Source organism: Corapipo altera, unplaced genomic scaffold, assembly GCF_003945725.1.
Source record: "Corapipo altera isolate COAL_440 unplaced genomic scaffold, ASM394572v1 0, whole genome shotgun sequence".
In the NCBI taxonomy this organism is placed as follows: domain Eukaryota; kingdom Metazoa; phylum Chordata; class Aves; order Passeriformes; family Pipridae; genus Corapipo; species Corapipo altera.
The window spans coordinates 7431584-7449764 of NW_020884872.1; the positions used below are offsets into that span (position 1 = coordinate 7431584).

The 18181-nt window shown below is 46.1% G+C and overlaps 1 protein-coding gene across 8 annotated transcripts in view; it reads left to right on the plus strand.

Moving 5' to 3' along the window:
* The window catches only part of BCOR (BCL6 corepressor), a 59656-nt gene extending 41686 nt beyond the window's left edge, over positions 1-17970 (plus strand). For all 8 annotated transcript variants that reach the window (XM_027636743.1, XM_027636789.1, XM_027636797.1 and 5 more), the window contains 6 exons: positions 240-509; positions 7012-7178; positions 13951-14096; positions 15223-15300; positions 15513-15663; positions 16834-17970. In XM_027636743.1, coding sequence (XP_027492544.1) covers positions 240-509; positions 7012-7178; positions 13951-14096; positions 15223-15300; positions 15513-15663; positions 16834-17128 — 1107 coding nt within the window. In that variant the 3' untranslated portion in view covers positions 17129-17970. The remainder of the gene's footprint in view (positions 1-239; positions 510-7011; positions 7179-13950; positions 14097-15222; positions 15301-15512; positions 15664-16833) is intronic.
* The last annotated feature ends 211 nt before the right edge of the window (positions 17971-18181 follow it).

The window sequence follows — 18181 nt, forward strand, 5'->3', positions numbered from 1 at the left end:
TTGCATTCAGATTTGTCTGTGGATGCTTTGCACATTTTGTATTTGTTTTTCTTAAGCTGAGCTAAAGGCACTATTGCAGGGGGTGAGGCATCTTGTGTTAAAAAGCTCTAGCGGGTCTTTCTTAAAAAATTTAATATGAGTGGAAAAGCGTAATTCTTTGCTGACAAAATATAGTCCCACTGCTGTACTGTAAAAACAAGGATTAAAAAAAAAAGCCAACACCATAATGGTTTTGACAGGTAACGGTAACGAGGAAAGTCAGGAAGCGACCGGAGCCTACTTCAGACTGCGACTCCTCGCCAGCCAAGCCGTACGAGCAGAAGCCGTATGATCGACTGCAGCAGATTCCCTCATTACTACCCGTCTCACAGCCCTCGCAGCTGCCGATTGCCAGCCCCCCTCAGGAGACCACCCCGAGCCGGCCGATGCCGCCCGAAGCGCGGAGGCTCATTGTCAACAAGAACGCAGGGGAGACGCTGCTGCAGCGGGCGGCGCGCCTGGGGTACGAGGTAAGGCTCCCTGGGCGCCCCGTGGGACGATGATGGTTTGGGTTTTTTTTATTTCAAAAGTTAAAATCCTCTTTCCAGTTTTATCGGTGGAAATTCTGCGAAGTAGCAGCTTTTCAGCGCGCTGAAAATTTTCAGTTGAATTTGCTGCCCCCCCTTTCCCCTGCTGAGTTCCCTTCCCTGGCATGCGGGGTTCAGAGGCAGGTTGCTGCGGGAGTGAGTCCCCACCGCTGTTAGGTCAGCTGGCAGGGACACAGGGTGAGCAACATCCTGTGGGAGGGAGCAAATGGTAAAGTTTTATTGGTAACCCTCACTTCTCTTTAAATATGAACCATCTGCAAACAGAACGAATGCCTTTTTTTTTCAAGTAATCTTTATGGTGATCTTTAATGAACTGTATGTTTTCTGCTTTTGTTGTTGGTGAAGAGCGTGTAGTTTAGGAGAAGGGTTTTATTTTATATTTTCTCCAAGGAGTATCTGGTATGTGACACAGGATGTAGCACTTGGAGTGTCCTCTTGCATGATCAGACGCATCATAGGAGCACTCTGCTTGCTTTATACTTGGAGTCTGGAGCTGCTTGGCGTAGCTGGAACAATGTTGTCTAATGAAACGGGCCCCCTGTTGCTACAAAAATCAGAAACCGATGAATCCTTCAGCTCTGCTGTTTTGAAGAACGCTTTTATTGGGGAAATATGGGCATGAGTGCTGTTGTTGCTCGATGTCACGTCTTGCACAGAGGTGTTTCATTGCACAGAACAACTGCTGCTTTCGGCAGAGCTGCAGGGTTTGCCTTGGTGTGGTAAGAGGGATGCCTGGATCTCAGAGCTGGGCTTGAGCCCCACGTGGGAAGGTGGCATCAGCCCAGGTCCAGGTGGGGCTGTCCCAGCCTTGGGAATTTGTTGAAACCTTGAAATGCCCTTTGTATAGCTGGAGATCTTTGTATGGAGAGAGGCCTTGTCCAGCTCTGGAAGGGAGGGTTTGTTGGAAAGGTTTTGTTTACCCTAGACAAAGGCTTCTTCTAACCCAGGGCACTTCAGCTCTAGGTGGGAGGAGAAACCGTTGTTACAACATTGCTGTGGTATTCTCCGTAATTTAAATGGTTTAATTTTCTGTGGATCCAAAATCAAAATATGTTGTCGGATGTGCTCCAAGCTATCGCTGTGTATTTTCTTCCTGCATGGGGTCTGTCAGGGTGAATATGCTTGGACACTTCACTTTCTGTGCCCAGCACACTCCACTGGGCACAGCTTAATGGGAGCAGCTCCGAAACTTAGTGTTGGGGTGATATCCTGCTCGAGCAGGGGCCCAGGGCTCTCCATTCCTTTGATAGCAGGAGCTCTCTGCAGCATTGGCTGGTTGCAGAAAGCTGGGGATGCCCAGGCTTGCCAAGGTGGGGGGTAACCTTGTGTGCCACCCATGCCTTCCCATGATTAGCTGATGGGGGATTTTGATTTTCTGACTTGAATTCACCCAAAAGTTCAAGTGAACACCCATGTTTTTAATAGGCTTAAATATTCAGATCATTTGATTTGGTTGCTCAGCCGGTGTTGGCAGCAATCGGTTTCTGTTGTTGGGGGAGAGAGGAGCTGGAGAGCTGAGTGGGGGCAGGGAAAGAGGCTGGTCTGTGCACCTGAGATCTGGGATCTGACACTATCTGTGTCTTTCAAGGCTCAGAGTGGTGGGTGGCTGTACCATCCTGCTGGGGCTTCGTTTGGCCTGTGGTGAGCTGTGATGGTTTTTAGGCCAACGAGGCTGATCAGGGCAATGGGGCTGGTGAAAGGTCTGGAGCACAAGTCGGATGAGGAGCAGCTGAGGGAGTTGGCGGTGTTTAGCCTGGAGAAGAGGAGGCTCAGGGAGACCTTATTGCTCACTACAACTACCTGAAAGAAGGTTGTAGCCAGCTGGGGGTTGATCTCTTCTCCCAGGCAACCAGCAATAGGACAAGAGGACACAGTCTTAAGTTACCTCCCCTTAAGGGGAGGTTTAGGCTGGTCATTAGGAAGAAGTTCTTCACAGAAAGAGTGATTGGAAAGGGCTGCCCAAGGAGGCAGTGGAGTCACCATCCCTGGAGCTGTTTAAAGAAAGACTGGATGTGGCACTTAGTGCCATGGTCTTGTTGGCAAGGTGGTGTTAGATCAAAGGTTGGACTCGATGATGTCAGAGGTCTTTTCCAACCTAGCTGATTCTGTTATCAGTTGTGGAAACTCTGTAGGTGGGGAGTTTTTCGTGCTAGTAACGAGACTACAGAGAGCAGTTAGAAAAGCTGAATTTCCTCTGTCTCCAGAAAACAGGAGAATGCTCAAGAAGTTACAAATTAAAAATAAAGAGGAGAAATCTGAATGAGTCAAGGTAACGTGCTGGTCTGTGAGCTGTGGCAACTGCCATGTCTATTTTCTGCCACCCCAGTTAGCAGGGCAGCAATCTTTGGTGGGCACACAAGGGCTTCCCATAGCTGCTGCGAAGGCAGCAGGCAGCCCCGTGGCCGCGTGCCAGCTTGGTGGCAGGGGAGGCAGACGAGTTTGCATCGTCAGGGCCACAACTCGCAAAGGGATGCCGGGTGCTGATTCAGGACTCAGAGCTGCAAGTGGCTGGCACCGCAGGGCACCACTGAGCCCTGGCAGTGGCAGGAATGCTGTATTGCCCTGAGACCGGATGAGCTCGTGCCTGCCCTTGGCAGCCTGCCTGCCTGCCTTTGCAGCAAGGGATGCCCTGGGGCCGTGCAGGGATCCCACTCCAAACCCAGAGGCGGTGCTGGCACCTTCAGCAGGCAAAGGTGCTGGCAAGCTGTAAATGCCACTCCCAGACCCATGGGGAGCCCAAATGCTGCCAGGTCGTGTGCCTCTGCCCTGCTCTCAGTCCCACAGCACAGATGTGCCCCAGATCATTGCAGGGAGCACGACACAAGCGGTTACAGTTTTGCGTGTAAAAGCTGACGCGAGAGTGAAATGTTGAAGGACAGATGCAGCTTGTGTCTGGTCAGATAAACTGCAGGGCTGCAGCCAACAAGGCTACTTAAAGACAGTGCAGCAAATGGTCTTTGACTCTGGAAATCCCTGCTGAAGCTTTGCCTTTTCTTCACTAGGCTTCTGCTCCAGGCCCTGCTTTGGCAGGGTGTTAGCAACTCATCCCAGTGTATGGGGCACTCTCCAATCCATTCTGTTTTCCCTGTTTGAAACAAATGACTTGAGATAATGGTAGTCTTAAAACTGTAATTTACTTTTTGTGAAGAGGGAATTACAGGGAGAGTAGAGTCTTTTGGGGGGGAAAAATTACAAAAAGGCTTGCGTAATGAATTTGATCTGAGAGGAAACACTGGCTGTCTTTGTGCCGCTTTTTGGTGCGTGTCTGGTTGTGGTGGTGTTGGCTGGGGTAGAGTTAATTTTCTTCACAGTGGCTGGTATGGGGCTGTGTTTTGGGTTTCTGATGAACCCAGTGATGATAATATAGAGATGATTTTGTTATTGCTGAGCAGTGCTTACACAGAGCCAAGGCCTTTTCTGCTTTTTGTGCTGCCACGCTGGTGTGAGGAGGCTGGGGTGCGTGGGAAACCGGGAGGAGACACAGTTGGGACAGCTGACCTCAGCTGACCAAAGGGATAGTCCATACCACATGACATCATGCTCGGTATATAAAGTGGGGGGAAGGAAGGAGGCGGGGAACGTTTTGGGGTCATGGCATTTGTCTTCCCAAGTCACTGTTGCGCGTGATCGGGCCCTGCTCTCCTGGAGATGGCCGACCCTGCCCATGTTTTGCTTTGCTCGCGTGCATGGCTTTTGCTTTCCCTGTTAGACTGTCTTTATCTCAACCCATGAGTTTTCCAACTTTTACCCTTCTGGTTCTCTCCCTGATCCCACCGGTGGGGGAGTGAGTGAGCAGCTGCGTGGTGCTTGGCTGCTGACTGGGGTTAAACCACTACAGTGGACTCACAAAGTTCTCTGGTCAGTTTGGTATTAAATCCTTCCTGCGAAGGCAGTGAAATTAGAGGAATGTGTGGTGTACGATAAGGGGGTTGGGGAGAGAGGATATTTGTTTCCAGGAGGTTTAAACACACATGAAAGTAGGGCTTATCCGGGCATGGGGAGAGGGTTTACTCTGGGAATATGCCTCATATTCCAGAATCTGGCCCTGAATCTCCTGTGTCACTGCCACAGGAGCTCCTGAGCATCATCCTGCCCTTGCAGTGCTCCCCTAGGGCTCCTGCACCCTGCACGGAAATGGGCATCACTCCTAGGGTTTGGTGTGGTGCTGTGGGGAAGTACTAAGGCTCAGCATAGAATACCTCACCCAAGGGCAGTGTTTTGAGGTCGGATGGAGGGCAGTAGTGCATCTTGGTGGCAACAGGCGTGCCTGGGGCATGGAGGATGTGCAGGGGGATGCTGACCTCTTCCCTTGGAAAAGGAGTGGGACTTGCTGCAGAGTACAGGTTGGGTGGGAGACTGATGCAAAGGGCACATCTTTGTAGATGAGGATGGAGTATGCATATTTGCATATTTTAACGCTGCTGTTTGCAATTTGGCTAGCAACCTGCAGGCAGTGGCTGTGGCACATACCTTGGCTGGTGAGGTGCTAGTTTGACTCTTTGGATTAACTGCTAGTGATTTTCAGATTGCTGATTTAAATAGAGCACCTGAGCAGACATTAAATTGCCCCGTGGCATTTTCTCATAGCCTTTCCTGAATGTTAGTGAGAAATGCTTGTGAAACCAAAAGTGTGTTTGTGGCACTACATGCTCCTGTATTCGGCAATGATGGCTAATTTTTTTGTAAATTGAATAAATCATGTTAAAAAAAAGTTAATGAGGCATTTAATTAATTAACAATGTAGAGTTTTATGATCTTTATAGTTACATTTTGTGGTTAATGGCATTCTTCTTATAGCCTCTTAACACAGAATTGCCTGACAAAATTAGCCTTTTTGTCCAGTAGTAGGTATTCCACCCTAGGACAAGCCTTTGCTTTTTACAAAAATAGATGAAAGGTCTTTTATTTTGAGTTGCAGAATCTATTTTAAATGATAACTGCATGCTAAAAGCAGAGCTGAATACGGCAGCTGCTTCTGCTACCTATATCCATCTGCTAATTTGCCTGGCAGAGTGGTCTGGTTTTGAAGGAAAATTCATACCTCCAGAGTATAATTTTGCACAGCCCTTTCTTCTGGGCTTGAGCATGTGCAGGGTAAAAAACATCAGTTCTGGACCAATTTTTGGCCTTTGGGCTGGTTATCAGGAACATAAAAACCCCCTGTTCTCTTTGGTGAGAGGGGGAACTGTGGGGGTCCCAGGTTAAACCGGTGGGTGAATCAGGTGTAGGTGGGTGCATCACTGGTGGCAGGTGCAGGAGATGCTCTGGTGCCTGGGACAGGCAGCTCATTAGCTCCTGGCTTTAGCCTGGTTAGTGAGGGCCTGCTAAAAGAGCAGCTTCATGCTGTATCCTGGATACCGGCTCTCGAGTCAGGTATACCCAGAGCACAGATTATTGTGGGCTTTCCGGTAGATTCTGAAACGGGAGGAATAAATGCATCGCCCCCGATGTTGTTTTCTTCTCTTGTTTTGGCAAAGCAAACACTCACCCCTTCCATGCTGTACCTGGCTTTGCAAGGGTGTCAGCCTTGGAGAGGAGCAAATGCCAAATTAATGATTTACCACATTGAGCATCTCTTAGAAATGTGTTTTGTTTTGTTTTGCTTTCTTTTGCGTCTGACACAAGTCGAGGAAGATTCACACCATCCTGAATTTTTAGTTGAGTGATGGAGCAGTCATTGTTTCAAGGCTGCAGGACAGCGAAGAGCTGAGTCTGGCCTAGGCTCTCCAGCGTGGTATATTTGACTGCAAGATGAATCGTGTTAAATTCACATGGCTTCCTGCGGCGCCGGGCTCGTTACTGGAACCTGGTGCCTGGCTTTAGTTCTGCGTGCAGAAACCGAGGTGGATGAAAATGGGATTTCCCCGATCTTGATAGAGCCGGGCTGGTTTTTGTTTGCCGATAGCAAACCATCCTTTGTGCGTCTTAAATGTGTTTTTGTTTCGGGTCAGGCACTTTTTCTTTTTAAAATCGGCTGTGCTGCTGTTGCGCTTGCAGAATTTTCTGCTGAAAAATGTAGATGTAAGAGTAAAAACCTTCCAACTAGCTTTACGTGTGGAAGTTTTGAGAAGTGGAAGGTTATGGGTTTTATCTGCAAAGTTTGCACATTCCATCTCTGTGATGATTCCTGAGGTTGCGGGTTTCAGGAAGGTCCCCGTGGGGTGCAGAGCTCCCGGTGTCGCTTTGCCCAAACTAGTCTACTCAGGGAAGTCGTGTTCCCTCCTATGTTTCCTGAATAAATAGGACTTTCAAGAGCTCCCCCTTTTATTTTCCCTTTGACTGACCCATCTCAAAGAGGGCATATCACAGGGATTTTGTCTTTTGCCCTTCTCCCCCCCACACCTTTTTCCTTCAAATAGAGAAACCTGTGTGTTCACACACCGAGAAATAACTCTGATGCATCTGTTTTTCCTCCTGTTTCCAGGAAGTGGTTCTGTATTGTTTGGAAAACAAGGCGTGTGATGTGAATCATCGTGACAACGCGGGTTACTGTGCCCTGCACGAGGCCTGTGCCAGAGGCTGGCTGAGCATCGTGCGGCATCTCCTCGAGTACGGCGCCGATGTCAACTGCAGTGCTCAGGATGGAACCAGGTTAGCAGCACCTCTGGCCCCAGCATCGGGTGGTCACCACCACCGGCCCCCTTCCCTCTGTGCCTTCTCCATTACCCTCCCCTTGTCCCGCCCTCCTCATCCTGCATGAAACCCTCGAAGCTACCAAGGTCCTCCTTGTTGCTGGTCGTTGGGCAGGCGCATGCAGTTAATGAAGCAGTGGGGGCACACTTCTGTCGTGACTCGACTTCAGTGTAATTGAATTTTTTTTTCTTCTGGGAATTTTCATATGTTGTGCCTTGGTTGTTTTTTGGTGTGTTTTTTTTTAGAGTTAGTGAAATTGCCAGCTGCAGGGCAGGAAAGACGGATACTTGAGCTGCTGCCCTGCTCGCTCGCCCTCCAGTTCCTTTGAGTTGTGCCAAAAGAGTGGGTTTTGCCTTGTTAGCAGGGTTACTTTAAAGAGCACTTCAGGCTTTTGTGGCGATTGGGTGTGCAAGTCCTGTATATGCCGTATAAAAATGTTATTTTGCTGAACTGTTAAACTATCTGCTCATTTGATATTTTGGATTTACTTTTTTTTTAAATCCTGAATTAGCCTTTTTTAGTTTCCTTCACAGAATGGTAGGGGTGCTTAGTTCCTGTGCTGGCAGAATAGATAGCAGGCTTTTCTTTTTTGCATTGTGGAGATAAAAATGCTGCTCCCACCTTTTTTCAAGCTTCTTGTGTATCTCCTAAAGTACCTCTTTGACCACCTCTGCGGGGCTGACCTTGGGGTAACTTGTCCTCAGCACATGCGTTATTCAGTCTATGCATTTTGGAGACAGGTCGCTTTGTATTCTCTGAATCTCCTGCAGCTTGTTATCTTAAATGCTTTATCGCATTCCCTATCACCATCCAAATAGCCAGGGAGGTAAAATTAGCGTAACTAAGAGCCTGCTTTTGTTTTTAAGCTCTTTATTTATTAACTCGAGAAGGGAGGAGTCAGGAAAACAAAAAGAGGGCTGGTTAGGATGGTCCATTAAAAGTTCATGATGGTCCATTGTTACCGGCCCATCACTGGCCCATCACGGCCCAAAGGAAGCCTTTTGGGAGAAACACTGAGACCCCGACTGGATTCTTCCTCTGGCGCCCACTTCTTTGTAAGAATTCTGAGTTCTGTAGGCTGCCAAACAGCCTCGCATTTTCTGCTGCCTTCAGCTTTAATACATGACCTATGCAACAGCGGCGAGTTGCCATAAAAAGAAACCTAAATTATTTTTGTCTCACTTGCTGGAATAACCTATATAGAAAATTATCCCCAGGAAGTTTCTGATCAGTCTTAATCACCCGCCAGTTCGGAGTCCACCTTTGATTTCTATTCACAGATGGAGCTGATTTCCAAGAAAGAAACTTGGCTAGTGTACCCTGAGAAGTTGTTTTGGGGAAAATGCATTTTAGAAATGAACATAATGATGATCTGATCATAGGCGGTAATGTCAGAACTCAGCTTGCTGTTACCTCTCTTTTCTGAGGACAGACTTCGTTTTCATTTGGAAAGCTGCCCAACAGACAGCATGAATCCAAAACACATCTAAAATACAGATGAAAGGTGGTCTGGATGCCCTGAGTTGGGCAGGACAGAGAGCAGAAGCTTCTGTAAGGAACTTTGGATTGGTGTTATCCCTTTCCTTTTGGCAGGACCAGACTTCTCTGTCTCTGTAGAGTCAATCAGGACATTCATGAGACAAATCCCATTTCTCTCTTGAAGTTTTTCTCCTTTAACTTTTAGGAGGACAGAATCTTCAGTCTTCCTCAACCCATCATCAAAGACTTGTCCCCTTCCCCTGCTTTTTTAACGACACTGAATATGCTTTTTATTGTCCCCACCTCACCTGGAAGCCTTCAAGTCTACAGACAGTAACAGTGGATGTGTGTAGTTCTGTTCAGCACAGAGGAGTGATGTAACTGCATGTGCTTGTTGGTTAATGTGTCAGTCTGGGGTGTCACTTGGATCTCAGTTACCTGAAACTTTGGTCTGTGTTACTTGCTGCCTCTGCGGTCAGCTTTTTGGAGGACACTCTGAAAAGTTATGACGAGTGAGGATGTGTCTTTAGTCTGTACAAAAAAATGTCCACGTGAATGTGAAGGATGTAGTGAAGTTCTGCAGAGTCAGTGCATCTCTCCTTCCAGTCCTGCCTGAAGTGCAGCAGGTGCTCTGATCGGTGTGCTGGTTTTGCACGTGTGTGTTCTGGGAGTGAAGCAAATACCTGAGCCTCTTGCTTTGGTGTTGCCTTTTATGTAGCCACACAGCCAGTCTGCCTTAACTTTAGTAGGTAAGGCAGGCTTTCAGCCTCTGGTTCCTAATACCATCAGATACCTTGGTGAAGCCAAAAACAAACAAAGCACCGGACTGTAGTGGCAGTGCAAGGAGGTGACAGTGTTTGGGAGTGTAGGTGTGGTGCAGCCCTTCCCTTCACCATCAGCTAAGCGCCAGGGCTCTGCCTGCAGTGCAGGATGTCCCTCTCTGCCCTATTCACAACACATCTGGCCAGGCTAAATGTGGTAGGTTTTCGACGTTTTTCCCCTTAAACTCTGCTGATAGACCACATGCAGCGCCTGTAGACCCTGAATACACAAGCAGTCTGCTGCTCAATTAGTGCCTAATCAAAGATTATTGTGGAACCCGGAGATCTTTAAGACCTGTCTCCGAGGTGCCGCAGTCACTAAGGGCTCTTAATCGTCTTACCTATAAATAATAATAGACCGTGCTTAAGAGTTGAGCGCTTCCCTTCCCTTACAGGACCCCAGTAAGTGCAGTAGCTTATCATGGGGTTGTTCGTCGACCGGTGCCAGATGTTTGCCGAGTGTCTTTGGCCTTATCTCCTTGTTCTTCTCCTCTTACCTCTGCAGCATGCCCTAGCTGAACCGGTGCCAGTATAGAAACAAAGCCACATGCCAAAAATACAGGCATCTCCTGCCTGTTAGCGAGGGCTCTATATTGCTCCAGAGTTTGTTCCCTGGATTTGCTCTCCGAAGCCAGTTTTGCTGTATCCTCCTTGCTGGCAGCTGATGAGCTCAGCCTTTTTTTATTTTTTTTCCCTGGGAGGACCATGCCAAGATGGCTCTCTTCCTGTGTCCTTTCATCTGGTCTTGGCAGAGCCATACCTTCCAGCAGCTGATTGCGTTAAAGAAGAGTCAGCCTGCATAGCTGCCCTCTTGCAACTTGTGCCTTGCCTCTTCCGAGGGGCAGCGTTGTGTAACAGAGTGGATGGAAATAAAAATAAAACACCAGAATATGGTATTGCTCGGCGAGTTACAAGACCTCTTACTGCAGTGAGGAAAATTCTGGTGGTGCCTGAAAGGCTGGGAGCAAACCCTGACTGGTCTAAATAGTTTATAATTTTGGTAGTGGAATGATAAACCCCCAGTGAAATGTTTTCTTAACTGTAGTGGTGGTAAAAATAGTAGGAAGAATTTGACAGTACACAAGAGAGGGTTGAGATGTGTGTCTTCTGTAGGATATTGCAGCTCTTGAATGTCCCCAGATCCTTCTGGGGCCTTTTGAAGGGTTTGTTTTAGAAACGAGCTGCACTACGTTAACTGTACCATTAGGGATAGAGAGTGTTTATTTCCACGATGCTCAGGGCGGAAAAGATTGTATGGGCAAATCCTCTCCAGGAGAGGACTCCCAGGGATCTGTTTTTTTGACATGTGAAAAAGTTGCCTATTCCAATAGTTGCTTTTGCATCCTACAAAGAGGATGGTTAAACTCTGCCAAGACTGAAAAATACTCCCTCCTCTCCTGGCCCTGCTGGGAGAAGCAAACGAATAGCTCTGCCTTTGCATGGTCCCGCTTGTGAGCTTGCCAAGAAGCTGTTCTAGCCAGTGAAAGAGTCTGTCAGTGCTCTGTTTTTGCCTTTTTTTCCCCGACTTATCTATGGGGAATCTCCTATTCTCCCCCCTCCCCGCCAGTGTTTTCTTTCCTTCCTTCTATTTATTGTTCTTCCTTCTTCCGCACGGCTTTACTATGCCTTTCCTTCCCCATGCCTCTATAAAGTCCCCTCTCATGCCTGGGCAGCCTCCCGGTGCACTCTTAGACAACAAAGGTGGGTCTGCCTGCCCTGCTGCCTCTGCCTGTCTGCACCACCACACCGGGCTTGGTGACCTGTAGAAAGGGAGACAGAGGTTCCATCACAGGGTTACAGCCCATGTGCTGCAATTTTTCCTTCCTGGGGAATGCCCAGGCACCCTTTAATAAACTCGTTTGAGTGTCCTTAAATCAATTGAAACACTGAGTGGTGATTTAGATGCTGTTTTTAATAAGTTAAGGGATCATCTTGAATTCATTACTGCTTCAAAAGCCACTTAGGTAAGTCAGTTTAAAAAGAAGAAAACCCCAAACAACACAAACAAGTAAACCCACAGGCCAATAATCCTGCAACACTCTTCAACCCCCCCCTCCCCAAACCAGAAAATCGTAATTCTGAAATTAAATTTAAAACTGTGCGAAATTAAAGACTCCAGTAAAGTGAAGGAGTGGGGGAGAAAAAAGCATGATTTGGCAGCAGCCGTAACTCTCTTCTGTTCCCGGTGTCTGTTGCCAGACTTGCAGCCAGGGATGCTTCATGCCCAGTGGGGGACAGGAGGGTTTGCAGCAAGGCTGACCTTTCCTGCTGTAGATGGTCAGAGTGCCGTGACCCGGCAGCTCCGGCCTCAGGCGCCTGCTGACAACCAGAAACACCCGATACTCCTTCAGCCTCTCTGTCGGCACCTCTGTTATTTGTTCCCTCTTGCTTTGTGTTTTCTGGGATGTTCAGCACCGATCCTGGATGCTCCGGCTGCCGCGTGGGTGCGTGGTGCTGTGGCAGTCCCTGTGCGGAAGCACTGAGTCAGGAGGTGGAGGTGGGAGGGTGAGGCTTGTGGGGGATCCCGGGAATGCTGGCTTCTCCAACACTGTTCTGTCTCAAAGGCGTCATATAGTTTCAGTGTTATGTTAGAGATGTTCCCTCAGAAACTGAGAAGGGATATCCTGACCCCTTTGCAAGTGATCCTTGTGGACCTCTCCGGTCTTAAAATGTTAAAGTGGCTTTCCAAAGAACAGGATGTTGTGCTCTGAAGGCGTCCATATCTTGTGTTCTCTGCTGCCAGGGCTCTGAGGGTTAGCACAAGCTGGATTGAGGACTGCGCTCAGCAGCTTGAGGATCACCTGCTTCTTCCCTGATGGTATGGGGTGTGCAGGAGGCAGGCAGCATGGGATAAGCCCTCTCTCCACAGGGAACAAACTGCAAAGCCCCCAAGTGCACCTCCTCATGTCAATAGTATTGTGCATGTGTAAAGCCAAAATGGCATACAGCTCTCCAGCATGATAGGGGCAAGCAAGAGTCCTTCACGTGTGACAGATGTTAATCACTCTTAAGTCATGCCCTACTGAAAAGTACTTGGAATAAACACATCTGGAGCATCTTTCTGAGATGTGTCAGAGTCCCCCTCCTCCTTCTCCTCCCAGCAGTGCTGTGTGATAGATGGGAAAACAGTGGTGTGCCATCCTCTTCTGGCTGATTTGATCCTCCCCTCCTCTGCCCTCAGCTCATGTGGGTGCCAGTTCATGCCAAAGGAGTGGTGACATAGAGGGAACAATGCCATGTGAGGCAGAAGGAGTGGTTGGATGCGACCTCTTCTCAGGAGGGAGTTTTAAGCCCTGGTTGTTAGCTCAGCGTTGCTTGGCAGATCAGTAGACAGAGCGGAGAGGTTTGCTTGGCTGTGCTTCCAGATGACTTCCCCTTGTAACATCATTCTGAAAGCTTTCCAGGAAGGCAGTATGTGATCCTAGTTAAAGTCCTTCCTTGCCTTTTAATACAAGCTCTGTGAGAGCTTGAAAGCCTTATTGGGGGGCAGTGGTGTTGACAGCCTAAAGGAGGAGTGCTGAGCTGAGTTGAACTGCCATGATCACTGTCCATGCATTTGAATCCCCTTTCAGTTCCCTGCACTTGTTGTCTAAGGAAAGGATGGGATTTTAACACATCTTCATTAGTCGGAAGGGTAATATGTTCTACTCCCAGACAACTCCCCGTTACGTATAATCACTTTTAAAGGCAAAAGTTAATGCGATTTATAATTAGCGATAAGGAATTCTAAACCTGGAATTGCAGGCATGTGTATTAATGAATAATCCTTCTGTAGGCTCACAAAATCTACGTCTGAGCTTGTATAGATTGCTCATGCCATGTTAAATATGTTAATTTCTGGGTGGACTACACTTAAAATAACATGTTTTTCTGTTCTCTGATTAGGAGGGTGGAATTGTGCTGCAAATATATTCACGAGTACTGTTTAAAGAGGATATTCTGCACGGAAGTTTAATTCCTAGCAAATTTTCATAACTTATTTCTGTGTACATAATTTAGGAGCTTTGGGTAACTGATTTCCGTGCTTGCCCAGAGGCAGCCTGAGCGAGCCTTACTCCACAACACGCTGTTAAATTGGCAGAGATTTGGAACGGTAGAGTGACTTGCAGCAAAATTATGTTTGTGAGGCTTCACACAAACTCCTGCTTTCTGTTACAGCGGTGTAATTATTTTACTGGCCCTCAAAATGTGTGCAGCAATGAATAGACGTAACAGAAATATCTGCCCTGAGCACTCTGACTGTGAAGACGAGGGGAGGGGGTGATGTGCAAGTAAAACCGACAGTAAGATGATTGGCAGCTGTATTAATAGTGCTACTTTCTATAAATAACTTTGATCTACAGTCAGAAGTTTCTTGTCAAACACATTTGCATAATACTCTTGAGTCAAAATGTAACGCTGTGATTCTTTTTTTTTGTTTCTCCCTCCAGACCAATCCACGACGCCGTCGAAAACGACCACTTGGAAATCGTCCGCCTGTTGCTGTCTTATGGTGCTGATCCAACACTTGCAACCTACTCTGGGAGGACCATCGTGAAAATGACCCACAGTGAGCTCATGGAGACCTTCCTCACAGGTCAGTGCCCACATTGCCTGGGGGCTTTGCTGGTCGTGGCAAATGGGGGGTTTTGTTCCCTGGCGTCCCAAAGTCCCTCCTGCCCTGCGGGGATGGCTCCACGCCAAGAAACCTCGGGGTGAGCAGCAGCTCCCTCTCTGCCTGCAAAACCCCAGCAGCTGCAGGTGGGAAGCACAGCCATGCATGGGGGCTTCTTCTAATTGAAACTCTTAATAAGTCATAAGGATTATTCCACTGTCAGATTTGCTAGGTAGGTGGGAGGTCAGCGGACTGTTTCTGTGCCTTCGGCTTTCTGTTTGAAATGAAAATAAGAAACTTGCCAAATCGAATTGTTGCTTGTTAAACATACTCATATTTTCCTGTAGTCTTGCTTTTTATCTTAAAGTGTTTTTCTTTTTGCAAGTTCTGCCTTGTTTTATATCTGAAATGCTATAAAACTACATTAAAGGCTCTTGTCTTTAAACATATCCATGTTGTAACATGGATTTAGGGTTTTTTTCCTCTTAAGTGTTGGATGAAGACACTGCACTCCCTAATAACCTACCTCTGAAGGTGTTCACAATCAATCAGTTTAAGAACTCATCCACTTATCTCTTCAAATGGTGTAGTGTAGAAATCCCATAGGTGTATCAGGACTCCAGAAAAATTCAGTATCTTGGACTTCTTAGCATCCTGAATCACAGTATCTTTTCATCAACGCAGTTAGTAAATCTCCCAAATTATGTCCGTAGAAAAGAATTACATCTTCTGAACATATCTGTGTGGAAAAACCTTTTTTATCAGTTTATTTGGGGCCACAGTTTCACCCCCAAGCTGGTGTCCAGAATAATTGAAAAGGCCAAAAGGTGTGATGCATCCTGTTTTCACAAAACTAAAATGCTGCTCTCAGTTTCTGAAACTTAGGGTTATGTCTGTCCCTGTTAGACCCTGGGTGATTGTTTGATGTGGTGGTTCATTATTTGATGTGAGAGAATGGTGTGTGGCATGTGCACCAGGAAAATAGTGTGGGATTTTTTGATTAAAGGTGTGGAGGATGCATATTGAGTCTGTATGACACGCGGTCTGCTAAACTTGCCAGCTTTTTGTTCTCATCAGTATGTTTTTGTTGTTGTTTTTTCCTCTCCAGAGTATTTAACTGACCTGCAAGGTCGAAGTGTTGATGACCCTGGTTTGTACTGGGATTTCTATGGCAGCTCTGTGTGCGGTGAGCAAATGTTGCCCTTTATTTCTTTGTATGCGGAGACTTTAAAAACATGCGGCACGTGGGGGCGGGGGCTGTTTAGTTTTCATGGTGGAGGAAGCTAGGAAGGAAGCAAACTGATTTTATTTACAGATCACGTTATTGGAAGAAAAAGCAAGGCCTGCAACAGTCTTTTTTCAATGCTGACTTGGCACCTTTTATTCAATTTTATTCAGATCCGAAAGATGAGTCTGGATTTGACGTCTTGGCAAATCCTCCTGGCCCAGGTGATGAAGATGAAGATGGCTTTAGCGATGTGTTTGAATTTGAATTTTCAGATGAGCCTCCCTTGCCGTGTTACAACATTCAAGTGTGTCTCTCTCAGGGGTAAGAACAAATGCAGGTTTCGGGGGAAAAACAGCTGAGGCGATCAGCTTGGGCTGGTGGCAGTTTGTGTCTGTGGGGAAAAGCATTTGCATTTATGCAGTGTGAATGAAAGATCAATGCCGTGATTGCTGGGAAATAAACTAATGGGAGGTGAGAGGGGGAAAGGCTGATTTGTCAGGGCCGAGTTTTGAGTGCCATACTCTCAAACAGCGCAAGTGACGTTTGAACACAAGTTCCTTCCCTCATCCCAGACAGCACCTTGTTAAAACATCCCAAAATACCAGTGTTTCTAGCACTTAATTTTGGATACTGTGTTTGTAAAGTATTGTTAATTGTATTTTATGGGCTTTTCTGTTCTGCTGAGTGGACACGCTTTTGCGGATGATAAAATGACACCATTACTGCTTTTCTAGACTTTGTAGCAAAACTGGTTTAAAGCTCTGAATTGGAACAAACAAATAAGCATCTTAGAGAAGATTCTATGATGTTTAATAATAAGCAAAGACCTGGAAAGTTGTGTTATCTATTATGTTCAAGATACAAATTAGCTTTGTAAACAGCTACTGTTTACCATTTGCACCAATTTTGATGAGAGCTGTGAGAAAAATAGTTTTAAATATTGATCATGAAGGAGTGCAGATTTTACCATGTTTTTTATTATTTGGGTGATGGATGTAACTTAAGTTCCCCGAAGTGGACAAGATTAAATTTAAAATACCTGAGAAAAAAAACCAACTTACTGTTTACCTCTGTTTAATATCAGCATCTCTGGAAGTCAGAGGTGCTGAATTTTGTGGTTATAACTATAAACCATCTCCTAACTTGCTAAATGGGGGTTGGGCTCAGCCAGGTGAACCAGCTGTACGAGCAGCTGTTGGGATGGCTGCTGGCCCACATGTGCACTCATGAGCCCAGGTTTTATAGGCTCCAGTGCCCCTGCATGCCTGGACCTCTCCTTCCTCAAAACTATGGGCAGCAGGACTCCAAATAAATACGTACACTCCTGCACATCTGTTATATTCGACCCCCTGGGCGACAGCCTTGATGTCAGAGAGGTTGTTTGCGAGGGTGTGGTCAGGGAGGGTTTGTCACACAGTGACACAATGACAAGTCAAGAAGCCCATGACTTAATGTCAGTTATTGGAGCCTGTTTCTCCTTCGCTTCCACAGACCACGAAACTGGCTTTTGCTCTCGGACGTGGTGAAGAGGCTAAAAATGTCGTCTCGCATCTTCCGCTGCAACTTCCCCAATCTGGAAGTCGTCACCATCACGGAGGCAGAGTTTTACAAACAGACTTCCCTCAGCCAGTTGTTCTCTTGTGCTACGGACCTTGAAGCGTTTAACCCAGAGAGCAAAGAGCTGTTGGACTTGGTGGAGTTCACAAGCGAACTCAAGACTTTGCTCGGCTCCTCGCTTCACTGGTTGCATCCGCACGAGGACCCTCCCTTTGACATCCTCTGGTGAACCATCAGGCCATTTAATGTACAGTGCTCTATACAGTTCCTTCTTTATTATGTATATGTGTTCAAATTAAATTGTTTCTGTAAAGAAAGGACACTATTAAATATGAAAATATCTTTTCCTTTATATAAGAGATCTGAATTCCAGTTGGATGGATTTTGGAAAAATTTTTTTTTAACTTCAATCAGTTTTTACAAAATTGTTATATAATGTTTCTTTAAATGCACACAGGCTTTGGGATAAGTTTGTTATTACTCGGAACACACTTTTTTTTTTAAAGAACACACCCACACATTGACTTTGTTTCATACAAAGCACTGATTACACAGAACATACTTTTTCTAGGTGATGTGATCAAAGTCGTGTGGCTTGTTTGGGAGATAGAATTTGGTAAGGCACTTGGTTATATTATTTTTGTTTTTTTTTTTTTGTTTACAGAATTACCTGCTTTGGCCAGGTAAGCACTATTGAATATAATTCAATAGTTTTAAATATAAATTAAACCATATCCATACGCATCAACTAATTGTAAGAACTTTTATATCCTAATTTAAAAGCTGTGAAATTTAGTTTTCACACATCAAACCGGATTGTTTATATATGTTTAAACATTTTATGCTCTTTATTTAAAGAAGACTTTGAACTATTTTTTCTGTACCTTGTAAAATATTGAAAAACTAACATATGTTGAAGTTGCTTGAAACTGTACATAAACTAAATTTTCTGAATTGTGTGTTTATGTTTGAGATCTGTGTTTTAACTTTGTAAGTAAATCTTCTGCCTTTGTATTTATATTTTACAAAAATTTTCTTAAAGGCAATAAAACTGTTGAGAAATGAAGAGGCTAAAGTGACTCCCGTTAATTCCATACCTGGCAGTGACATGAGCTTTGCCTCATTAACGTTTATGAAAAGAGGCTCTGGGAGTAGTTTCCAAAGTGGAACAGGGCTGGCACAGGTGCTGGTGAGGTGCTGATGAAATCTGAGGTAGAATCTGTATCAGCTTTCTAAATTCAAGGTTGCAAGAAAACATCAGGCAGGCGTACTCGGTGGGACA